Source organism: Manis pentadactyla, chromosome 13 (genome assembly GCF_030020395.1).
Source record: "Manis pentadactyla isolate mManPen7 chromosome 13, mManPen7.hap1, whole genome shotgun sequence".
In the NCBI taxonomy this organism is placed as follows: Eukaryota; Metazoa; Chordata; class Mammalia; order Pholidota; family Manidae; genus Manis; species Manis pentadactyla.
In genome coordinates, this window is record NC_080031.1 from 64,160,843 (window position 1) to 64,187,660 (window position 26,818).

At 39.3% G+C, this 26,818-nt stretch overlaps 2 protein-coding genes across 2 annotated transcripts; both read right to left on the bottom strand.

Annotated features, from left to right (window-relative positions):
* Positions 1 to 2,852: 2,852 nt before the first annotated feature.
* LOC130680322 (spermine synthase-like) lies at positions 2,853 to 3,885 on the bottom strand. The gene has a single exon (XM_057490646.1). It carries the CDS (start codon positions 3,883 to 3,885, stop codon positions 3,328 to 3,330), a length of 558 nt encoding a protein of 185 aa, XP_057346629.1. The 3' UTR covers positions 2,853 to 3,327.
* On the bottom strand, positions 2,853 to 4,425 carry LOC118921442 (spermine synthase-like). Its single transcript, XM_036903225.2, has one exon. It carries the CDS (start codon positions 4,423 to 4,425, stop codon positions 4,057 to 4,059), a length of 369 nt encoding a protein of 122 aa, XP_036759120.2. The 3' UTR covers positions 2,853 to 4,056.
* Positions 4,426 to 26,818: the final 22,393 nt, after the last annotated feature.

The window sequence follows — 26,818 nt, forward strand, 5'->3', positions numbered from 1 at the left end:
CTCAGGAGGAGGCTCTCACCGGCAGAGTGTGGACCATCGTGTGATTTCCAAATCCTGGATTTCACAAAAGGCCCAGAAAAAATTTCCTTGGGGCCATGTATATAGTTAAGATAATAGCATTGGCAGTATTTACCAGACATCTGGATTAGACTAGGACTTACCTAGGCAAAGGTGGAGAAGGGTTTAAAGAACATTCTAGAGGGAAGAGCTTGTGCAAAGGCCCAGTGGCTGGGTAGAGCACAGTGCCCCATAGGAATGGAAGCAGGGCCACGTGTGTGGAGTATAGGAAACACAGGAAAAGTGGTTGTGCAGGGTGAGGCTGGAAGTGGTAGGTGCTGGTTAATTATGTGAGGCGTTGCAAATCAGTTAGTGCTTTAAACGTATGCATGGGAAAGTTGAATATCAGAGGACCACTCTAGCAGAGATACAAGTCTGTGGGTGATCTGAGGACTGGTGGATACAGAAACCGAGGGCTCACCTGCACAAAGTACACAGACTGATTAGGCAGGAAGGCCTGGGTGCAGGGGAATGCTTACAGACCTTCTAGAACTTACCCAATATAATAGTCTTATCACACCTTCCTGAGGTGTCCTCCACGAGAGGAGGGCTCTGTTTAAAAATAGTTTTGCTATGTTGACACTAAACCCTAATGTTTTCCAAAGAAAGTTTGGCTCTTCTAGTAAGCAGTTTCTCCTAGTTACAATAAAATGGTATTTTTCAAAGCACAGTAAAGTAGAAAGAAAGAAACCACAGCCTGCGCTGTGTGTATCCCTGAGAAGACAAATAGCATCTTCTGCTGCTGATATTGAAAAGTCAAGGTCAAAGACTAAAGGGATTGAAGAAAACAATCTGAGATGTATTAGTCCACGAGGAGACAGCTCACATGTATGGCAACTGCACTCAATGCACCCTCCTGACAAGGGTTTACCAACCAAGGAAATGCTGTCTCAGCACCTGAAAGCACTTCATATCAGAAATATGTGAAAAACACCCTGACTAAAAAAACTCAGGATAACTAAGTACTGATTAACAGTAGTTGAGTTTAATGAGAAACGCGTAACAAGTTACGATATATAAATTCATTCTGTATTTTGTATTAGCTGATACTCAGCAAACATCATGACTACAGGTACAATTATTTTGATAAAAATAGAATTTTTGATGAAAATTTCACACTACCTAAATTTTATGCTCTAGGCATCCCTTGAAACTCTCCATACCTGAACACTACTGAGTTTCCAGGTTTTTGATGGGCACTGCCAGTCTCTGGGAAGCATCTGTCTCACCACTCTTCTAAAACACTACCGTGAGCACCACTCTCCTCCAGCTCCATTTCCGTCTCCTGTATGGCGAAAAAGGTGACTGCAGTATCTTCTGTAATGCCCACCCTCTTATTCATTCCTGATCATCTACCCCAGGCTTTTGTCCCCAGTGCTCTATTTAAGTGGCATGTTTTCAAGAACTCCAGTGACCTAATGACCTCCTGTTGCTAAATCCAGTAGGCAATTCTCAGTGCCCATCTCACTTGATCTGTGAGGAGCATCTGTCACAGATAATCATACCCTGTGGCCACGTAACACATTCTCACCTCCACTTCCAGCACCTCACACACTTGTATGGTCCCTACTCCTTCCCTCACTGACATGTTCCCTATCTTGGTTCTTCATCAATCTGACCTCTGAAAGCGGAAATGCCTTAGTCATTGTCCTTGAATTTCCCTTTTCTGTCTCTATTCACTCTCTTGGTGATTCCACCTAGTCTTGTGACTTTAAATTCCACCTAGGTGGACAACTCCTGAATGAATATCCTCAACCCCGATGTTGCTCCAGAATTTTGGACTCAACTCCTGAATGAATATCCCCAACCCCAATGTTGCTCCAGAATTTTGGACTCATGTCATGAACCACCTAGCTGATATCTCAAACGAGGAAGAGTTTAAACAAGAAAGGTAGTTTAAAAGGTGTTAGAAGTATGTTAAAAATGTAATTGAGGATTGGAAGATAAAGTGGACGATATCACCCAGAAAGAACTATGAGTCAAAGTGATCAAAATGCTGAGAAAAATAATAAAAATCTTTGACAGTTTGGTCAAGAAATTCAATATTCTACTGCTACCAATTATAGGGAAAGATACTGAAGACATAGAGAAAGGGAGATTACCAAAAAACAGAAGATACAATAATTTTCTATAATAAAAACACCCCCCTAGATCTCTATAAAAAGGCTCTCTGAATGCACAGCAGAGTAATTAAAAAAAAAAAAAAAAAACCTATACCAATGCACATCACTGTGAAATATCAGCCATCTGGAGATAAAGAGGAGACACTAAAAGTTTTGTTTCCAAACAGTATCATATGAAGGAGTAGTCATTAGAAAGGCAGATGGTGTTGGATTTCTCAAAATAGCAAAACTGTAAGCTAGAAAATAATTCATTCAACAATGATTTATTGAGCACCTACTCTGCACCAGGCACTGTTAGGTGCTGACAATAGAGAGATGCCTCTGAAATTCTGAGAGAAAATTATTTCCAACCTAAAATAAGATACTGTATTAAAGCAGACTGAAGTATATAAGTGATGTATAAAAAGCATCACCACAACTGTACCTCTTGTGAACTCTTACACAAGAAGCTACTAGAGCATGTTGACAACCAAAATAATTTGTAAACCAAGAAAGAGAAATTCAGAATTCAGGGGATAAGGGATGTAGGTGAAGGGACAGACTTGCCAGGATGTCTGAAGGGCTGTCCTAAGTCAAAAATGGTTTGGACTCGAGGAAGGGTATCAAGGGGGTGAGGGCGGGACATAGCTCACTGATTACCTAGTGTATTTAACTATTTTATTTATTTAGTTATCTTATTTGTAATTTTAATTGAAGCATTGCTATTCATTTTTTTAAAACTTTCTTATAAGCACCAAATTTTAATATCTAAGTCAATTTTTGGGGGAAAAGAAACACCATCAAGAATGTTCCTCCAGAACAAGACGACGATGTTCGTTCCTCCACACCACCAAATTCAAAGCCTACCGAAACAAAAAGAAGCCCACACAGAAAAAAAGGTAACAGAAATCACATTCTAGGGGTTCAGTGCATTTAGCAGCCTTCGCTGTGTTGTCTAATCATCCTTCAGCTGACTTTCAAAAAAATCACACCCTAGCTAATCAAAATATACATTTTCCACTTGATTTCATTAAATTAAAAATAATCCATTAAAAAAGAAATCTTGAAGGCATTCATAATCAATGGCACAGCTTGTTGTGATGTCAGGTACAGCATATGAAGGTCAGGAAGGCTATTTGAAGCACACGTGATTAGGGGCCATTGATCTTCAGGGTTTAGCTTTCTTCCAGACAGTATAAAATACCCACAAATCAAAGTATGAAGGGACACAGACGATCTCCTTGGAGAATTCCACAGGACAATACAGGCGCTTTAACTGTTCTTCATAGAGCGACAGGGCTTCTGTCAAATTGACACAGTTCCCCTGTGTAAAATATTTCCCATCCTGTTTCAGTACTTTCATTGACAGGTCAAGAATGAGCCTGAGAAACTCCCATGTGGAATCTTCTTCAGGAGATGTGGAGACTGGAACGGCAGTCAAATCATTAATCACGTAATCAAACTCTCTCCCTTCTCTGGCGTACCTCTTCAGTACTGGAATCCAGTCTTCTACGGGAACCTGATAGCACTCTCCTTTAAGATTGTCTAAGACATCACCACACGTTTTTCGCATGTATTTCTTACATCCATCAATCACCATTTGGTCAATCTCTACCATAGTGACCATCTTTGGTTTCAGTTTGACTATTTCACATAATATGCCCCCATCTCCACCTCCCAGAATCAGCACATCTTTGCCAGTGTAATCTTCTCTGCCGCTGCCCATGATGGTCCGGGTGTACGCCACGTTGCTCTCCGCCAGATTAACATCCCCACTAAGGATGAGAATATTCCCAAATTGCTTCGAGTGTAGAATTTTAATGTTCTGATAAGGTGAATCTTCATCATACACCACTTCATCTATGTCGTATTCAACCAGGTGGCCATCAGCAGTGGTCTAGTATCTGTCAATGGCTCCTCCTCGAACTATGGGTGGTAATCGCTTCACCCGCCCAGTACTGTCCTGACTCAATTCTTTCATTCTTTCTTCTACTTTGTTCAAAAGACTATCAACTTCTTTGCCTTGCGAATCACTATAGTAACTCTGCAGGTCCAGCAACACCAATCCATGTGGGTAAATTCTCAAGTTGACAAAGCTGCCATTTTTATTTAAGTAGGTCGCTAAATAGCCGTGGTCCTGCCAGGTATGTACCAACTCCATCATCCCCTGCTCCTGGAAAATGGACCGGAGGCCTTTTAGAATGGTCTCACCATTCACTCTGGCGCCGAGCATGAAGTCGAGCGTGCTGTGCCGTGCTGCTGCCATAGTGAGGCGAGGCCCTGTGCGACTTGGGGTGGGGGGTGCCGCGTGGCGCTTCGGGCTGTGGCTGGCGGGGACTGCGCTGCACAGGGGCTGCCGGGGGCAGGAGGTGGGAGGGCCGCCAGGAGTGACTGGGGCGCGGGGGCGGTGCCTGCCCGCCTCCGGGAGGGAGGGAGTGTATTTAACTATTTTGAGAAAAGTTTCAGAATTCTATTAATTCTGAAAATCCAAATTAAAAATGTTGGAAGTGGCAGCCTCAGGGATGGAGACTTGAGAAGTACTTTAATCATTATAAGTTGTATAACAATATTCAGTTCTTTCAATTATTGCCATTTATTACCTAATAAAAATTATAAATAGTAAGTACATATTTTTAAAAGAACTGAATGAGAACAACAACAACAACAACAAAATCCCAGTTAAGGCGAAAAGAAGACAGCTATTTTCCCTTTTTTTCTTAAACCTAACTTAATTTCAGAAATACGACTTTGTTGCTCTGCTCTCAAATAAGCAGGATGTGTTGTCTTCTCGTATCATTGCTACTGTCCCCTATAGGGTATTTTGAATAGAAGAACATCAATTCCCACACACACAACAGCAGATTCTGCCGGGTAAGGATTGAAATGAAGTTTAGGCCTCCATAAGCAAGTGCATCATGCTTTGCAGTGTGTATTTTCTTAAGAAGGAAGATAACATTTTCTTTATCAAAGCAAGACAAAACAGGCTATAAATATACAATGTCCGTCTCCTGGTTCACAGGAACTACAATCCATCTGGAACCAAGTAGGAATGGAGCTGTATGAAGACTCTAAAGTCAGTGTAAATTAGAGAGAGAAGAGTATCTCTACCTTGGTGCACCCATCATTCTGGTCAATTCCTTTCTTGTACATCATACGCATGGCAGCCAGCTGAATGGGCACCAGATACCCAGGATATTTTTGTATTTAGTCCCCAGTAAATAAAATTCAGTGGAAATTATAAGAACCGTAGTGAAAATAGGTGACTTTGATCGATTTAGTTAAAATGCTACAGTGGAGTACAAATATCCCAGTGTGTGTGTAGTCAGAACCCAATGTCTGTAAAATCAGTGTGGTGGTAAGAACATTCAAAGTTGGACGTATTAATGTGTTCAGAATGTGAATAACCTTTTCACCCCATGAAATCTGAATTCAAAGATGGTTAACCACGGAAGTGGGAATATCTTGGGTGGTCTGACTCTAGACGTTTGTTCTTAGTGTATTTGGCCCAAGCGCAAAACCACCAGGAGTCTGGCATGATGGATGGTGTTGACCTAGATGATGCCTGGGATGAAGCAGGTTGTTTTACGTCAGACACGGGTGGAGCGATTGTGGCAAGAAGCTTGTGGATAGGTTCACCATGTGCCAGGTCATAACCGGCCTTTTCTCCGTGAGGATGTCATTAATACATGCCAGCCTCCTTCAAAAACTCTACTTTCCCCCTCTTCCTCCTACTAGGTACAAGTGGAAATCTAGGATATTATATATAAACACACTAAGAGGAATCTGAAAGGCAGAGATAGGAAAGCAGACCAGCTAGAGACCTTGGGACCCTCCCAAAATGGCACAGGAGCCTTATATATCCCGACCTGGGAGCTGAAGAGGGGGGCAACCCAGAAGCAACACTGAGTTCAGACAAGAAAAGCCCTAAGAAAAACTGCTCTCTGTAGACAAAGTGCCAGGAAATAGGTAGCATAGCAAGACAGTAGACTTTGTGATAATAACTGCTCTATCACAGCCAATGCCCCACCCAAAAACTGGTTCCATCCTTATCCCCACCCACAAAGGCTGAGTGGAGAGACTGAACTCCACCCTCACAGTACTGCAACAAGGCATCCCGTCCCCATGCTCCCTACCCCCTGAGGCTGGGGTGGTGGCAGCGAGGGCTAAGTAGGAGGCTGGGACTCTTACCCTCTCTGGGCCATAAGGAGGCCACTCCTCCAACCTGAGGTTCCATAAGCAGCCAAGTGGGCGATAGTAGGAGTGACCTCACAAGGGCCACCTACCCATCCCGGCTAGGAAGGTACCAGTGGGGGCCTAGCCGGGACTTGTGACTCCCATTCCTGTCCAGAAGTAACAAGGAGTGTGCCACCTCACGTGTCAACCAAGGCAATCGACTCCCACCCAGATATTGACTCCCACCTACTGGTGAGGAGGCAGTGCTCCCCCATCTACCCGTGTGTCAGGAAAAGCTGGCTGAGACAGAATGGTGAAATGAGATCCAGGGGCTCATAGCAAAATACCCAAAACACCCAGGTTTCAATAAAAAATCACTCATCCTACCAAGAACTAGGAAGAGAGCAAACTAAATGAAAAAGGACAGTCTACAGAGGGGTATACACCAAAACATGGCTTTAAAATATGTGAAGTGAAAGGTGATAGGACTGAAAAGAGACCCACAAATCTTCAGTTATAGCTGGAGGCTTCAACACTATTCTTCCAACATTAATACAACTAGACAGAAAATCAGCAAGGACACATAGGATATTCAATAACATCACCTTCCAACAGGACCTGATCAACACGAATAGACCCACTTCACCCAACAGCAAAATACTTATTCTTTTCAAGTGCCCACAAAACATATACCAAGAAGACCATATCCTGGGCCACAAATAAAACCTCAACAAATGTAAAATAATTGAAATCATACAGACTCTGCTTTCCAAGTACAGTGGAAGGGAATTAGAAGTGAATGATGGAAAGGTAATAGGAAGATCCCCAAATGCTTAGAAACCAAACGACACACTTCTAAATAATCAATGGGTCAAACAGGAAGTCTCATAAGAAATTAAAAAATACATTGAACTAAAAGAAAATGAAAATACGACATATTAGAAGTTGTGACACAGAAAAAGGAGCGCCAATAGAAATTTATAGCACTAAATGTATACATTAGAAAACAGAGGAAATCTAAAGAATAATGATATGATTGTCTATACAGAAAATTCTAAGGTATCTCCAAAATAGTCTTAGAGGTCAGGAAGGTCACAGGATATAAGATAAACATACAAAAATCAATTTTATTTTTACATATAAGCAGTAAGCAGGTGGACATCCAAATTAAAATTACAGTGTCATTTATAAATGAAGAGAAAGAGAGGGAGAGAGAGAGAGAAGGAAAGGAAGGAGGAGAAAGAAAGGTAAACAAAAATATAACCGCAACAAAACATGTACAGGACGGATATAGTGAAAACTACCAAATGCTCATAAAGAAAATGAAAGAAGATCTAAATAGACACACTGTGCCCAGGGATTGGAAATTCATTGTAATAAATTAGATGTCAATTGACATACAGCCTCAATGCAATTCCTATCAAAATCCCAGCAAGATTTTTGAATATATAGATAAGATCTAAGGCTGGGCTTTGATCATAGATTTGACACCAAAAGCACAATTCAAAAGGGGCATTTTTTCTTAGTTGGACTTCATCAAAATGTAATACTGTTCCTTTTTTTTTCATTTCTGCCCAACCATTCTCACCTTGTATTCCTTTTTAGAAATGATATTAATGTTCAGTATATATGTTCAATGGTGTGTGTATTAAACAGGTTCCTTTGACATTATCTTCCTCTCCAGTTATTTCTGTCGCACTATCCCTCTGTAGCCTGCCTTCTAAGACAGTGTTCATCAGGTTATAACATTAGTATTTCTGCCACCTTCCACCAAACACGTTGGCCTTCAAACTGGTAGTTTTATCTTTGCCTAATAAACCATCTTTTCCTTTCTCTGCTTAATTTTTATTTCCTAACCACAGACTTATTACCTATTTCTCCATGATTGAAGTGCTTTTCTCCTATTTTGAGCTTTCATCCCCATTTTCAGATTTTTCTATTTACTTGCTTTATTTTTTTTTTTGGTATCATTAATCTACAATCACATGAGGAACATTATATTTACTAGACTCCCCCCATCACCAAATCCCCCCAACATACCCCATTGGAGTCACTGTCCATCAGCATAGTAAAATGCTATAGAATCACTACTTGTCTTCTCTGTGTTGTACAATCCTCCCCATACCCCCCACCTACATTTTGTCTGCTAATTGTAATGCCCCTTTTTCCACCCCATCCCTCCCTTCCCACCCACCATCCTCAGTCCCTTTCCCTTTGGTAACTGTTAGTCCATTCTTGGATTCTGTAAGTCTGCTGCTGTTTTGTTCCTTCAGTTTTTTTCTTTGTTCTTACACTCCACATATGAGTGAAATTATTTTGTACTTGTCTTTTTCTGCCTGGCTTATTTCACTGAGAATAATACCCTCTAGCTCCATCCATGCTGTTGCAAATGGTAGGATTTGTTTTCTTCTTATGGCTGAATAATATTCCATTGGGCATATGTAACACATCTTCATTATCCATTCATCTACTGATGGACACTTAGGTTGCTTCCATTTCTTGGCTATTGTAAATAGTGCTGCAATAAACATGGGGGTGCAAATGTCTTTTTCAAACTGGGTGGCTGCATTCTTAGCTTAAATTCCTAGTAGTGGAATTCCTGGGTCAAATGGTATTTCTATTTTGAGCTTTTTGAGGAACCTCCATACTGCTTTCCACAATGGTTGAACTAGTTTACATTCCCACCAGCAGTGTAGGAGGGTTCCCCTTTCTCCACATCCTCGCCAACATTTGTTGTTTGTCTTTTGGATGTTGGCCATCCTAACTGGTGTGAGGTGATATCTCATTGTGGTTTTAATTTGCATTTCTCTGATGATTAGCAATGTGGAGCATCTTTTCATGTGTCTGTTGGCCATCTGAATTTCTTCTTTGGAGAAGTGTCTGTTCAGCTCCTCTGCCCATTTTTTAATTGGATTATTTGCTTTTTGTTTGTTGAGGTGCATGAGCTCTTTATATATTTTGGATTTCTTGCTGTATTTTTTAATTGCACACATAACCCACGAACTGTATTTGCCATCCATGATTCAAAGCATTTAGAAATAGTCAGAGAAAAATATGATATCCTCAGTTTTCTCATCTTCAATCCCATTCTCCTCCCTAGAGGTAACAATGTTAGCATTTGCTGTGTTTTCTTGCACTTCTTGTCCTCTTTTTATGCATTTACATATGTGTTTCCAAATGTCTTTTATATTCCATAATTTCATAAACATCATACTAAATGTCATCTTCTGGATCTTGCTTTCCCATTATAAGTCTGGGGATATTGTCATGGTAATGCCAGTAGACCTGCAGCTCTCTTTTTAAACCACATACTACTTCACAACATGGTACTACCAGAATTTGCTTCTCTATTGTTGTTCAATTACAGTGTTCCCTTATTTTTACTATTAAAAATACCCTTAGATTTTTGCACAGATAACTTTCTTTAAGCTACATTCCCAGAAGTGGAACTGTTGCATATAAGGATCTGTGCACTCTAAATTTTGAGAAGTAATAATCAAATGCCTTCTAAAATGCAAACAACAGAATGCAAGAAAATTCAAAATACCCCACCAACAATGTTCTAATGAAGCAAAAAATATATTTCTATTATGTTAACATTTCCTTGACTGTCAGTGAAGCTGAGACTATATTCATGTATTTTTGGTACATTTTGTGGTTAATGTTTATTAGATTTTCCTTTAATAACATTATGGTTTTTTTGAGTCATAGTTTACATGCAGTTCTTCAAGTTTATCTTTGTATATGCTGTGAACTATGGGTTAGAATTATATTTTTTCCAAATGAGAGTCAATTTTCCCAGCACATTAAATAAAATATAAATTCTTTCCTTATTGATTTGAAAAACCTTCTTTATTATAAATTGAATTACCTACTAAAAAGGAATCTTTCTGGAGTCCATTGTTTTCCATTTCTCCATCTGTGTTTGCCTGCTCTAATGCTGGACTGCATAAAGAGTAGCTTTATAATATGTTTTGATATCTGGAGCAATTGTTTATCTTCAGGATTTTCCTAGTTATTTTATGCATATTTTTTCCGTATACACTAAAGAATGAGTTTGTCATTCTATATGAAAAATATTGTTCTGATTTTGAGTTGAATTTGATTGTTTTCTCAAAAATTAGCATCTCCATGATTTTATTCTTAGATATATCATGATATGCCTCTTCTATCTGTGCAGGTACTTATCGAGGGGATCCTTTAGTAGCAGCTTATAATTTTATTCATATAATTCTATACAATTCCTGTTATAGCTATGCCTAAAGTATGTATCATTTTGTGAATACAATGTTCTTTTGGCATAAGTTTTTCTAACTGGTTATCATTGATTCATAGGAAAGTTTATAATTTTCATATGTTGGCCTTTTCTTCAATCACCACTCTGAATTGCTTTATTAATTCTAGTAGCTTTTCAGTTATTTACTTGCAAATAATTATGTTTTGTGTTTCTTCCACTCAGATATAGATAGATATAGATATATATCTGAAACATACACATATCTGAGATATATATATATATATATATATATATACATATATATATATATACACACACACACATTTTTTCAAATGACATGTAACATAATTTTCTTGATTCATTGCATCACAGAGTCCCTCCTGTCCTTCCTAGCTTGTGCTGGTGATAGTGGGTATTCTTATTTTTTCAGAGGTCTGTTTCATTGGACTTTACAAAAAACACATTGGTTTTGTTCACTGATTTACTTTTTATATTGCCTATTTAATTTCTACTTTTAATTTAGTTAATTTATTCATTTTCATTGTGCACTTTTATTCTTTTCAGCTCTTAAGTTTTATACTTAGATTATTTTATTACATTTATAATTTGCTGTTTTCTAATATAAAATGTACATATTATTCAGGTATCTTTTAAAGGTTGCATGTTAGAAATGTTTTATAATTGAAGTGTAATTGGCATATAACATGTTAGATTTGGGTGTACAACAAAATTCAATAGTTTATATATCGTAAAAAAATCACTACAGTAAGTCTAGTTAAAAACCATCACCACACATAGCTAAAATGTTTTTCTCTTGTGATGAGGACTTTAAAGATCTATACTCTAACACCTTTCAAATATGCAATATGGCATTATTTATTACAGTTGTCATGCTGTACATTACAGCCCCATGACACGTATTTTCTAATGGGAAGAACTGACTTATTTGTTAAGGTTGTGTTATATTGCTCAACCCTACTTAAAGGGGTTATGACTCACATCAAATTTTGAAGATAATGGAAGCTGACCTAGGATATTACTCTGTGATGCAGGGAACCAAAGAAATATCCATTACTTCCCGTATTAGTCATGAATCTAGTCTGCGACGGGCCTCATAGAACCCAGTGGTCCCCATGGACAGAACTTATGTTTAGGAATTGTCTTTGGCTGAGGGGAAAAAAAATGAAAACAAAAAACAACTCACAAAAAAACCTTCTACACCCATCTGGAGAGTTTATTATGACTGCCTTAGACCCAAAATGGCTGGCATTTCTAGGTTCACCCTCTCATCTTTGTGGTAGTCAAAAGGTCAAGGAATTCTTTAGGAGTCCTCCAAAAATTTTTTTAAAAAATTGAATTTTGTTTTTACTAATAAACATGCACAGAATAAAAACAGAGAAGAAAAATGAGTATCAACGTGAAGACAAACCAGACTTCTATGAACAACTCCTTACTTAGAAAAAACAGATGCCAAGGAATATTTTGTTCCTGCGAAAAATGAAGAAGTCTGCTTAAAATTCAGAAACACTGGCGAAGCTGATCTCTGTGCTGTCGAGAATGGAATTTGGGTTTTAGATCTGCTCCGGTAATGCATTGTTTTAGAGGATGATTCAAAGGGAATTGTAAGAATGTATCTTCCAGGCCTTCATGTGTGTGAGGTGATCAGGGAGCTTCAGGCAGGATTCCAGAGCCTCCTGCGGAATGACTGATATAAAATGTCCCATCAGCAGGACGTGCATATGCAGGGTTCTCCCTTCTGTCTACCTTCCCTTATCTTCAGCTGGGTTCCTGACACTACAACAAAATAGAATTATGTGGATCCACTTCAGAGGAAAGTAGTACATTTTACAAATTAGTCTTTCAAAAGCTTAAACAATACCACCTAAATTGTTATGGGGGATAAATCACTTAAAATTCTAAATGACTCTCTAATAGACTTCTAAATTTTATTACTAGGCATCCCATGCAGTAAAAAGTGAACCCTGAATGTAAACTGTCTTCTTCTTTACCCTCTTTTGCACCGAGACAACTGGGGAAGCCTAAACTTAGGTCTGTGGCTAATAAAGAAGAAGGTTGGATCCGGGAGAACCAGAGCTAGAAGGAGTGGGTGGAATGTCCATTTACCCAAGAGGACTTCTGCCTCCAAAGTCAACTGAGCTCTAGCCAAGAGCCTGCCTATGGCAGTGGTGGCAAAAGACAGTGAAATGAAAATGGGTCAAGAAAATTTCCCACCTGTACCTAGGAATATTTCTTGCCAAGTGGTCTGAAAAGCCCAATGACAGCAGCCCTTTGCTACCCCAGCATTCTCATCTTATAAGCTAGTATTCAGAGAAGATGCAGCAAAGTTTATAAATTCCTTTCCCCATTCCCAGAGCCTGTTTATCTGTAAGACTATAATGACAAACAGAGGGACACATGGACTCTGTTTTTCAGCAAAACCATAAATAATGTGACTTTCTCCAAATTGTATCATGAGTGAGTCTTCTCTGACCATTGACTTACATACACATGCAGTGCCCATAAAGACGCAATTCATGAATAGTCTGGTGACAGCCATGACTCCTCTTCCCAGTGGAGGCCAGGAAACTGCAAAGACAATCCACCCTGACGTCTGCTCCAGGCCAACGGGCTGTGGCTAAGGCGCACTGTTCACATGTCACGGGTCTCTGCCAGGCCATGAGTTGTTACGTATTCTACCCCAACCGTGCATGGGGCAGAAATGGAGTGGGCTCTGAATATGCTCAGAGAGAAGAAAGAGAAACATCACTTTATATTCAGCTAGGTTAACATTTTTTTACCTTTTCTCTTCCTGGGAAAGTTATACTCAACACAAAAACTGAAGTCTTTGCTTGCCAACCTTCAAAGTCACTTTTCCTGTAAAAGTCTGTAGTGGTTATTAACAAGCACTCAGGGAAAAAGATGAAAGCTAAAGGAAATGGGAAAATCAACACAATGAAAAGGCAGATGTCTTTAGTAGAACAATTAAATAATCTGCTTACTGTTTTTTCTTTTATTCAGATCTTTCCCTTCAAGAGTGTTTTTTCCATGAGTACTTCTGACAATTAAACCATAATGGGCTGCCCTGGGTACTATCTCCTGTGCTACTGCCCCAAAAGTCTTGGGATTATGCTTTTATGGACAATACCTTTTGTACGTAGTAAACCACAGAGATTAATAGCATCTCCACCCCAGACACAATAATAAAAAACAGCTAACCATTTTTTTAAAAACTCTATTTGGTTTGAGCTTCAAACGATGGATGGACTTGCCTAGCAATTGAGTCAATTAAGTTTAGGTATCTCCAATGCTAAAAGTATTAAATTGAGTTTATAAATCAATTGTGTTTATACCATCCTTCCAATCATTGCTTAATCAGTAGGTAAAATCAACATATAAATATGAATCTGAGAACATGATTTGATGTGGTTTTTGTTAAATATTGGAAAGCGGCAATTTTTTAGCTACAAATGACAGATGCAGTTCAAACTGTATTTTCACTTCTTTTGCTAAAATAACTAAGTATACTGGGGTATACTAACTGCCAGAACAGCAGGACCAGGGGCCCAAACCATGTCTCACTCCAGTTTCCATTTGCAGGTTATTCCTTCTGACAGAACAAGAGCATTTCATGAATTGAAGAATGCAATAGTCTAAAAAATTGTCTTAAAAAGGCCAATAGTGCTGATATTGAGAATATGATATACAAGGTAGACAATTTATCCACAATCCTACTGTTAGTAACTACAAGACCTGGACTAAACTTTTTCTTAGAGATATATATTGTTGCTTCAAAATGTGTCTCAAAACTTCTTTTTTCTAAGTGTGTCCTAAGTTGATCTTTTCTCCATTAGTATTTTGTGTTTCTTAACTTTCACATTCTGTGGAATTTTTAAAATCACTCTTGGTTGAAATAGACATATCTGCAACAAAATAAACAGAGTGACATATATCAGATGCTGACCAGGATATGTCTCTTCCTTCCTTACAAGCATCATGTAGCTCTCCATTGATTCTAGAATTAAGACCAAGCAGTTACGTTGGTATGCAGCAATCTCCATAATCAGGCCCTAACCACCTCAATGTCCTGCTCAGCCATGATTATAAAATGAAAAGAAATAAAAATATGGCCACATACATCTCCTGTTTATGTCACTCTTGTAACTTTCAATGACACAGAAAAAGAGGCATTTTTGGGGATCTATGCAACAAATCATTGGGCAGGTTCTTAATGTCTGCTTTGAGCTACATGCTCCTCTTTAAATCAATCACTGAGCATTCTCAGTTGATCCAGCCTGGGTCCTGTGCCTGCCCCTTTGGCTTGGGTGTGATGGGGGTCGGGAGCACACGCTGACCTGACTCGGCAATCCGGGACTAATAACTGCCAACAGAAGGGTGTATTTTAGCAATCTATATACTCTTACTACTCTGATTTTACGCCAGCCAGCTTGGACCAAAGATAGTCTCTCTCTTACAGATCAAGGAGGCTTGTCAAAAAGTTAAGGTATTGGCCCCAAGTTAGTGTGACAAAGGCAGGAACTCAGGAGCTAGGGCAGGTTATGAACAGAGCTGGAAGGATCTGAAAAGGAGAGACAGCCCAATTCCCCATCTCCTTCCAAACTTCTCTTGCCTAGCATCTTGTGTTTGACAACGATAATAGTTCATCCTCTTAAGGAGCTCTCAATCAGCACAGAAACAGGACAGCATACCGTTTGGAGGGAGAGGAATGTTACAGGCAGCTCCACCATGCCCATGTGGAGTTAAGGCCTGTCTTACCAGACAGAAGGAGAGATGCTAGATATGCCCAACGAAGACATATTGTTCATAAGACCAGTCCTGAGAAGCATGACAAGCCTTCTATCTACACCTGAATGTGGCCTTCTTGTAAGTATTGTTTTGGCTCAGCCTGAATACTAAAGCATTCAGTTCAATGATATATTACATATCTTTTTGTAAGGTGATATGCTAGGCCTGCAAAATCTGGTTGAAGATATTGTGGTAGAGATGCTAAGCTCATCCTTCATGATTTCATTTGACATAATGAATGTTATTAAGTGACCTCAAACCAGAAATAATAAATGAAGAGAGACTATCCATGTTATTGTATATGTCATATATTTTATAGGTAGATATTCAGCTGCAAGGAGATGTACTGAGAGAGAGAGAGAGAGAGACAGGGAAAATCTAATCCTACACATAAATAATCAGTTTTTCACTCAATAATTTTCACAATTTTATGGTTGAAATGAGACTGTTTAGACTTCTTTATCTTAAAGTTCATAAGAATTAATCTGTAATGGAAATTTCAAAAATACACCAAAAACCTAATTCTAATACTATCAAAATCTAAATCAAATACTTTCACAATATGAAGCAGATGTTTAATCCATGAAGCCATTCTATTTGGGGTTCTAAATATTATTTGAGCCACAAGAATCTCCCTACGTTTTTCCGTTGAAAGCAACTTAAATACCAAGAATTGATATTTTAAAATTTAATGTCTAATTAAGTTAAAAGAAAGGCATAGGACCAATTCTAATATAATTTAGCAAACTTTATGCTCGCTCACAGAAAGAAGGAAACCACTTCCAATGTTCCATAAAGAAACGTGTACAATTTTTCTTCTTTTATTTATCAAAGGAACATTGTATTGTTTAGGTGATAACCCCAAACAATAATAAACGGAAAAAAAGCCTCAATTTCATGTTCTCAAAACTAACACCAATTCCCACGGAACACGTCTCAAATAAAATGCCTCCCATTTAACTTGTCACCCCTGCTGAGCTCAGTTGTCTGCATCACTTGCCCTTTTAAGGATTCTTGAGTCAAAAATACATAAATATCCTTAAGAACTATTTCACAGAGCGAACACCCATGTAAATATAATTTTTCACTTCTTCTATTTCCTGACTTCAGAAATTTATCTTCTTGTATTCTTGCTTTTCACATTACAGAATAAAACCAGTATGGAGCTCATTTATTTTTAGCCTGATCTTCAAAATCTAAGCATTCATTTTAGAAAGACTCAAGGATCAGGGTAAGAATAATAATTAGTAAACAAACATGAATATATAAGAATTATATAAAATCAGCTTCATTTCATTATAAGTGGATGGATACCAAAATGTCTTAAGCTACTGAAACTGATTTTTATGGCAGGAGAGGGGAAAAAATGTTTAGAAAATACATTCCAGCATAAGATACAAAAAATGGATAGAGAGCAGCTAAAGGGAAAGGATTCCTGTGTTTTGAAGCCTGCTATGTACAAGGAACTATAGAAACAAATTTTCAAAATGAAAAGAAATACACAAAATAAGTATTCCTTTTCTGTCTTCATTGACATTGACTCTTTTGCCACCGCCTACCATTTCTTTTAAGTCAGGCTTACTTTCTTTCAAGCCTTGAATTAATGAGACAAAACTGATTTGCTGAGTTGCATTTATAGCCTGAGTCCTGACTATCTTTTCCCTTCTTATTTTGTATCTCTAAGCTGTCTCTGTGTTTGGAGAATTTATATTTGGAAGAAAGCCTCTGATTTCACCATTTCCTAGGATGTGGAAAACATCCCCCAACATGCATGCACGTATGCACTCAAAAACAGATACAAAGCCATACAGGTACATGATGAGATTCTAAATATTATAAATTTAGTTGCTCCAAAGTACTTTAAATGCTTCCAGTTTTATTCACTGTAAATGAGCAAAAGGGTTAAGTCCACAGTTAAATGATTGAACACATAGGTTGTGACATACAGAAGGTCATAATTTCTCAATAAACCTTCATCAGGCTCTCCCTTTTTTTTTTAAATAAAGTATTTCCTTTTGTATTTGGTAAAGGGGAACTCAATGAATCAAAATCAGCACTCAAGAGATCTCTTGTTAACTCTGGACCATTTGTTCAGCTCCCGCCCTCAGTTAGCCCCTACAAGAGCTCTAGCAGCTCTACGGAAAGTTTATTCAACTGCTTCTCATCACATCCACCCACGCAGATTTACATGCAAAGAACTCAGGATGTCCAAAAACGTGGACTTCGAAAGCAGAAAGGAAGAGAGAAAGAGGTGGGGGGAGTGGGGAGGAGAGTGAGAAAAATATTTTTGAAATGTGTGCCTTCCAACCCATTTGTCATAACTGCAGCCTTGCACACAGGTCATTTTATTGAAATTATTAGCTGTTAGAAAGTTCTGTCGTCATCACTGGAGTATGTTGACTCACCAGGACACCTCATGCTTTTCAAAGCAAAAGAGATAGGCAGGAAATAACTGCTCTTGCACTTTTTTTAAATTTCCTGAAATGTGACGATAAATTAAGGTGACTACAGGTACAAAAGGGGTCCCTGATGAAACTGGTCTCTTAGAATACTTCTCATAGTGGCCCTTCTCTGTCACCCACCCTGGAGGGAGTCTTGGCACCATTTGTCTGCAGCCCCATTCACATCTCAGCCTGATATCCCATCAACTGTTCTTTTCTATCTCCGTGTTTGAAAGTGGTGGCGCTCTTCATGATCAGCCCAGGTCTACTTAGGAATCATTCAGAGGGGAAAAAAACTAAAGTCAATCTTAAAGAGAAAAATGAATAAAATTGAGAGCAGAATCTTTTAGTCTCCTGATGTCTGCCCTGCCTGTAGATTTCTTTTGAGAGGAAGCATTTCATAAAATCCCACATTGAAAAGTGCTGGTGTCCTGACCATTTAACACGGACCTTCTCTGGGAGGAATCACAGGGCCAGGGGGGGTTATGACAGAGAGGAAGCCGATGCACAAACGGACAAACAGCTTGTGGGGCGGCCTGGCCTTGGAACTTCACCCAGCGGCTGCCACCGTGAATCGCTGTCAGGAATCAGACGGGGGCTCAGAAGGAAGAGAGAGCACAGGAGCTCAGGAGCAGGCAGGGAAGGGAAGAGCTCGGACCATGTAGAAAGAAGCAGCGGTAGAAAGAATAGCTGACTCCTGGTCACTGTTAATCATTATTATTGTTATATTTATTACTGTTCTTATTCTTATTACTATTATTTATTGAAAAAGCAGCACAGGGCCCTTGCACGCCCTTCCATTTGTTAAAACGTTTTCTGGCTGCCCGTCCTCCCGTGATCAGGAGCCTCTACCTGGGCTCCCATGAGGCCTGCCGGCTCGGCTGAGGAATCTTTTTTTCTCTGTAAATCCTTGTGGTACATTTCCCCCTAATGACTGACTCCGAGTGGTTCTGCTTTTTTCAACATAAGGATCTAACACCAGGGGTCAGTAAAGATACTATAGTTTAAAGCAGAATGGTTTTTTTGTAAATTTACATAAAGTAAAAGATATGATTAAGAATCCTGGCCACATAACTATGGGACACCCTAAAACTTAACACTATCTTTGTGGATCTAACATTTCAGTTTCCCCTTTTAATTTTGACAATCGTTACTTAACAGGAAATCTGAATGTGGCCCTTGGCACACCTTTCCTCCCCCTTTCCGTGGTCATCCAAACTTCATGATTCTACTTTCAAAGCATCTTAAAATCTTCCGAAATCCCTCAGCTTGATGCAAGTGATGCACACTTCAAGTATAAAAACTGTCCTCTAACGGCTCACCATGACGTTCCTTACCTAAAGGGTTTCCATCCTGCAAAACATTCACTGAAGTTGGTCATTTGTTTAAAACTCCTCAATGTTGTCTCACATCTTTTAGGATAAGGGCAAAATCCCTTAGCATAATCTTCCAGACTAAAAATCTGGCCCCTGTGCAACCACTCTAGCCTTAAACTCCAAACTGCTCTATTTCTGTTCCCCAATGACAGCGATTCTTTCCAACCACAACATCTTTTGTTCCCCATCTTATCCCTCCAGCTGAAACAATTCCTCCCACCTCACCACCTTCACTCCCACCCCATTCACCTGGGTTAATTCTTAATTCTAATGACAAGTTTACAATCCCTGTTCAAAATTCATTCCTTTGCAGAAGCGTTCCTGATGCTGCGTTAAGAGATCAGGTTCTTCTGTTGTGCAATTTTGAAACATCCTATACTATTCATTCATAGCACTTCATATATTTGGGACTGTGCAGTCATTTGGGACTCCACAGCATTTGGTCTTGGAGGCTCACCCTTCCTATAACATCCATAAGTAGCCTTTAGTTCCTGACCTTTAACATTATGTGAATATTTTTGATACACTCTTTTCCAAATTGCAAATATGTTTGCAGTAAAATACAGGCTATGTAGTATCAAAAATGATTTTGTGGGGCATGAGGGGCCTTGATACTGTTTTCTTCCATAATGAAGAATGTGATTATATTTTATAGACTGTGAAAATTCCAAGACTTGTGAGTTTTACATTCTTTGAATTTTGTCATAATATCAAGCATGTAACAGTTGGTCAAGAAGGCGATAGGTATTGGTGAGGCTGGGGAAGATTTCAAATGTTCATAAATTTTGAAAGTGTGTGATATTAATTTTCCTTTCCCTATAAATATGTAGTAAATATATGTATGCATAGAAAATGCCACCCAGATGACAGACCAATCTCACTTCCCCATTAATAAGAACTTAAGGCAAGAATTCTGAAACAAACCAAAAGATCACCAGAGGGGGACCAGCACCTGACAGTAAGGAGAGGGAAGACAAAGTATTATCTAGTTAAAAGCAGAGAGGCATTATCTTTCCAACTTTAATACATCAAGCAATTTCTTTCCCACTTTGAATATACCTAATTTATCCCAGCCATGTCCTTACAGACACTCTCTTTGACATCCAGAAAAGCTATCAGGACAATTTCCTAAATAAGAAGTTATCTCCCAAAGAGTAACAAGCTTTCTATCAACACTGCTTTTTTTTTTTTGGTTTGCTATACTTGTATGATTTATTTTAATATTTCTTTTCTCCACTAGTCTATGAGCTCTGGGAGGGTAGTAGCTGTATCTATTATCCTTTTTTTCCTGAATCTCTAGCACTTAGCATGGCAAGATAGGAGTCCAACCTATATTTCTTTGATTAATAAATGAATATGTGTTGGTACACCTTCTCAGCAATACCTTCATGGACATCCCCCAACCAGCAAACATGTTTCAGGATACGAATACTAGTCTGTGGTGACAATGTTTCTTTTGATTGTAGAGTTTATGGGGATAATGCTTAGAACTAGACTGAGAATGGGAACCTGGCTGGTCTGCAGACCTGGACTGGCTCCGTGAAATCTCCCATGTCCTTAAACCACTGCCTGCACTCTGGGGTGGAGTTGAAGGTAGCAGAATGATTGTAGGACAGCTAGAGAAGCGGAGAAGAAGCACTGAAGTAGACAAGGCCCGCAAGGACGTAATGAACACTCTCAAATAATGGTAAGTATGGCTGTCCTTGAGCCATAACTGGGATGTCAGCATGGCCAGATCTCATGGTGCTCCTTCAAAATGTCCAGCTCACCAACTAACAAGTGAAAGTTCAGCAGCATTATCTCCATTGTACATATAAATAAACAATGCTTAGGAGCTAGAAAACCAAAGATCCAGCTGCTAACTGGGGGAGCCGGAATCTGAGGCCTGGTAGATCTGACCTTTTTCCTTCCACCTCATGCTCTTGGTCGTATTTCTACCATGGTCAGAAAAAATGCGTAGGAGGAAACCAACGCGTATGGACAGGAATGTGCCGACTTTTTTGAACAATATTCGTTTGATCAAGAGATATATATCGCTAAATATTTCCTTTAAATTAGTCTAGGCAGTTTTACTGCAAAGAGGTTTCTGACCCAAGTTTGTTCACCATCGAATGGACAAAACTCTTTGCAAAACTGTTGTGTATCATTGCTGCCCCTTGTGATGCTTTGTAAACTAGAACTGCAGTTCCCCTGAGGTTTCTCAAGTATCTTCTTCACACTGAAGAAAACATGAGTTTAAAATGAAATACGCAGTTTCTTAAACTAGAACACCGAAAATGCTAGAGGGGTTCATTTAAATTTTGGTCTAGATATTGAAATCAAATGTCACTGGAATAATGACAGAAAATGTTCAATATTAGCAATTACAGTTCAGGTTCAAATATGAATAACACATGACTCCCAACAAGCCAAATCCTTGTACTTCATTTCACGTGGGCAGTATATCCTCTCTTCTGTTTTCACTGGATACTTGCCTGCTTTCGCAGAACCATGCGCCACACATCCTGTTTATTATTTTAAAGGAGTTTAACAAGGGGATTTATTTTATGTTTTTCTCTGTCCACCAAAGTGCAAGTTACTACTCTTATAAAAAGTGGTTTCACCAGTGCATTCACACTGGGCCTCACTGTGGCTTCTTCGCAGATGATGCTCAAATAGTCACCATACTTACCATCATCCGTGCTGACTTCCCTTTCCTGCCCAGTAGCAGTTTAATTGTCGATTTGATTTGGACCTTAAAAAAACTTGTTCTATCCCACGTTTTGAGAATTCAAAGTAATTTTCAGCTGTGCATTTTGTTCATTATGCTCTTCAAAAGAACCCACTTGTATCCAATTCTACCACAATGTATTAATTTTTCTCCACAGTAGAGACTCTTACTTTAGATTTATGACTCTTAGCACAGTGGAGGGAACACATCTTGCTTTAATGTAATTTCAACACAGTCCCTAGAAGGACTGCTTGAACAAACTAAATACCATTACACTGATGTTCTATTTACAGAAAAGGTCTTATTATTTAGCATTTATGTAAACTACATGCCTAGTTCCCTTAGAGACCCACCAGTCCAAACTAAAAATGTGCCCTATCGTTTCCCCGATGTTACCATTACCGAGTCTCTCTAATGGTCCTAACATGCTGTGGTGTAAAGAGCACAGAACTAAAAGTGCCAGCCCTTGTGACAGCACTCATGGCTAATGTACCTCCCTGGAGCTTACAGATCATATTTTTTCTCTCCTGGAGCCAATCATGCTCTCTGACATATTGGGAATATTGTTAAATTCTTCATCCAAGTGTCTTCATCCTTTTAAATATTTCACAAACATGATTTCTGGCCAAAGGCCATGTCCCCAAGAAGCAAATAATCTCTCTTAATCAAAATTAAAAAGTCCTGTCTTCAGACTCTTCAGCTTCCCCATTTCATACTAGAAGAATAGCTTCATTTGGCTCGCCACACGGAATGTTGTTTTCCTGGCTCCAAATATCATGAACACTAAATTCAATTACATAATGAACCATATGATGTGGATCTTGCTGGAGCAGTATGTGGGTCAGTGGGACTAAGCACAATAGAATAATCAAAACCACAGTCGGTGTGGAATGCTCCTTTGAGCTCGTGAGGGGGGCAGCGATGGGAGCTGAGGATACTCTTGGAGGGCATCGTGCTGATTCTCTTCTGATCCTGTAGGAGAACTTGTGTACAGTACAAGGAAAAATGATACAGTCTGTTTACCTTAGATGCAAAGGAAATATACAGGAAATAAGGAAACAGGAAATCATTAGCATAGAACTCCCATACCAAACCTCCTCCAGACTATTGGCCTCTGACTCAGGCCCGCATCCCTGGATGAATCAGCTTTTACCAGAAAAGCAGGATTAAAAGTAACACTTTCTGGTAACTATAGATACGAGCTTCCTATGACTGCTTTTCTCAAAAGGGAGCATTGTAATACAGAAGCAGTGTGGTCTAGTAACTGAATAAGTGGAATCAGTTGGCCTGGGTTCATATCCCACATTTAGCAATTACTACCTGTGTGATTTGGGGCAAAATACTTAACCTGTCTAAACTTGAGTTTCCTTTTCTGAAAGTGGAGGTAAATTGAATACTACTTCCTTCAAAGTGTTATTATGGAGCTAGCCATTAAAGGCACTTAAATAATTGTACTCAGTAAGTACTCAGATTTAAACCATTACTGTTGTTATTCAGTTGTCACGAACATCCTATTCCCATGTGAAAGGAAAGGAGCGACACACAGCAGCAATTCACCGGAGAATTCCGCTTTATTGGGGAAAGATGCTGGGTTATATAGGAAGGGGCATGAGCTGATTGAGGTGTCACTTCTACGGGGCTGGTGGCTATTGGCTAGGTGCTGGGATTAGGGGGGCGAGGGGTCATTGGGCTTCAGGTGGCGCCGGCGGGAACCGAGGACCCGGAAGAGAAGCAGGAAGTTCGTCATCTTATGGGTGGGGGCCCTTCACCATGTAGGTCTGGAAACCCCCTTGGTTAGGGTGACCAACCATGGTGGTTTATCAGAGCCTGAAAGGTCTCTTAGGCATTGGACTTAGATGCTAAATCTGCAGATATCCTGGGCAAACTAGGATGAGTTGGTCACCCAAACTCAGAAGTTATCATGCTCTCAGGGAAATTACAGGCATTTTTGCTTTTTTCCAGTTGAAGTACTATCTCTACAACATGTATTCTTTGCGCTACCTAGCAAAAAAAGGGTTGGAAATATATTACTAATGCATAGTGCTAGCTGGAAAGAAGTAAAAACTATTCATAGAGTAGGCTCAAAAATTCCATGAGGGCAGAGTCCTTTTTCAATGGAGCGGACTCTTTAAGAACAAGATAGTGACTGATATTTTTTTTCTCCACTGATTAAATTTTTTTTTTGCAATTGTCTTTTTGTTTCATTGTTAGCAGAGTGGTTGTTGAGATAATCTCTTTTGGATAGAAGCAGAAATAAGAGGCCCATGGGGCTGCTATTACTTTCTGCTGCTCAGCCATCTGCAGGGAAAGCTATTTCATGATTATCTTTCCCCAAGGGTGGTCATAAGACTGAAAGAAAAAAAAAATTAGCTGCTCTGGAATGGAAGGTGGGAGTGAGAAAAGGAAGTGGTGTGAAAGACATCTGTCTGAGGTTGAGCTCTGAGGAAATCAGGGGGCTTCCGTTTTTTGCTTTGTTTTTGTTTGGTTTCATAGGACTGTCTTTTATACCTACTTAAAGCATTTGCTATAATTGTGAATCTCCAAAAGGCAATTTCATGAAAAGATCTGGGCATACAATGTAAAGAATGCCTTTTTCTATGCTCATCAGAATGAAAGATTTCCTGGTTTCTGCCTTTCCAGTCAGCCACCAGAAGCTAGAAAGGCCCTGAAATCCCCCCACATTCATCCCTGATGTCACCTAAGATATAAATCACAACGGTTACCTCTTACTGGTTTGTGAAGAGAACTCACAAAGCTGGATACAGATTGAATTCCTTCTTGCAGATGGCCAAATGCTATTTTACATACCCAAACAACTCTACTTCTCATATCATTATGTCAGACACTGATAGGTTAATAATATTGTAAAATAACTCTTGGACAAAGAATCATCTTTCTTGATGGACATATGAAATGTTCCCTTTAAAAACATCTGGCAAGTAACTGACAGTAATAATTGTAGTTATAACCATGTAGCAGATATGAGGTGAATTGCTTTTAGGATAGTATCTCTTTTATTCTTCACAACTCTGCAGAAGGTTTTAGAAGCTTTTCCAGACAGATGAGGATACTGGAGCTCATGAAGGAAAATTCATTTGACCAGGTCTCACTGGTAGAAACCAGCAGAATCTGACTTTTAACTCAAATTTGTTGAAGATTCTTACACCACAATCTTAACCACACATTATATTTTCTTGTTACTTAAAAGCATCTGTACTATATACAATCAGACATACAACATGAATAAAACATAGTGTCCTTTACAAGAGTAAAATCTTGTAGTGAGGGAAAACACAAAGGAAAACAAACAAACAAACCTGACTTTGGACAAAGAATGTAACGTTACTGAGCCTTAATATCCTCGCTTATAAAATAAGAATACAAATTTCCAGGGCACTGGTGGGCTGTTAGGCTATAACGAGTACATATGTACATTAAAAGAGATGTCCCATGCCTGTAACAGTTCTGTGCACCCCAGCCTGGGCTCTTCAAGATGGCCAGTTCATCAGGTATTGAGCTCCTTCTCATCACCTCATTAGGCACCTGGGGTTCTTCAGCTTTCTGGCTGTACTGAGGAATGTCCTCTAGAAAATGATCTCATGGACAGGTCATACTAAGGCAAAGCAAAGATGCCAGGTGCTGAGTGGACGTCTGCTCCCAGAAAGAAAGCTGATAGAGGAGAGGCAACTAGGTGAGACTGTGGATCCAGAGGATCCACTCATGTGAAGATGGCACAGGCACTCGACTACCGGCCACTCTGATCCTGAAATCGCCTGGTTCCCCTGCCCTGCAGCTCGGACCACTCCCCTCATCCCCTGGGCAAGGAAACTGATTCTAAGACCCCGTTCCTAGTTGGTGGCACTAAGCACACAAGCTACCTCCTCTCTGGTTTTTACTTCCATCTCTTTGTCACCTGTCTGATCCCATTTACTCTCTTCTCTCCTTTCTCTTCTTTTCCTCTCATTTATTGCCCTTAGTGGCCTACCAGAACAGCCTCTATAACTCTTTAAATAATCAGTTCCCTTTCCCTCCTCTCCTACCATATGTTCTAGTGACTTATCCATTTACCCCCCTTTACTCCATTTATCCACAAGGTATAACCCAAATGTCCTCTGCCTGAAAATTTCCCAAGCCTACCAAAGCAGAAAAAAGTCTATTTCTCCGTTGGGATCTATTAGCTTTTGGAGCAAAATTTCACCATAGCACTTACGACTTTTTATTACAATTATGTGTTTATGAGTCCCAGTCCCTAAGATAATGTATATTCCTTAAGGAATGACCCATGTCACAGTTAACTGTGCTGGCAGCTTCTGTTCAGGAAACACTGGTGGCTGCCCTTTATTGCTGCTTCCTTGCTCCTATACTGACTGGTCTCAGAGAAAGAGCAGAAATGCTAGGAGGATAGTCAAGAGTCTCAACCGAAAATTTTGTCTATGGTTCTCTGGACAGTAAAAATCAGCAGTAGGAGAATAAATTGGTAAATTATGGTGTACCCATTCTAGGAAATACTACACTATGGGTTTATTAAGTAGAATAAGGCACATATATGTGAATTGATGCTAAAAGTTGCCTTACATATTATTAAGTGAAAAAAGCAGTCATAGAGTAATTGTTTGACCATAACATAAATTTCATAATTTTTAAAATATCCAGATATGTGCAAGGAAGGGGAGTGAAGAACAGACCTGAATAATCCCTATATACTACAAAAAGAATTTGAGGAACACAGTGTACAACGAGTTAACTGTGGGACATCAACAACTGAAAGGGGTGGGGTGGAGCTAAAAAGAGCAGAGTTTTAGTACGTTATGGAAGTTCAGCTTATATAAATTCAAAATAGAGTGTTATAATTTTAGGATGTTAAATATAAACCTTGTGTTATCCACAAGGAAAATAGCTATGGAGTACACGGAAAAGAA

What these genes read in the sequence shown, in the direction of transcription:
- LOC118921442 (XM_036903225.2), bottom strand. Translation starts at nt 4,425, where the DNA reads ATGGCAGCAGCACGGCACAGCACGCTCGACTTCATGCTCGGCGCCAGA.
- LOC130680322 (XM_057490646.1), bottom strand. Translation starts at nt 3,885, where the DNA reads ATGGGCAGCGGCAGAGAAGATTACACTGGCAAAGATGTGCTGATTCTG.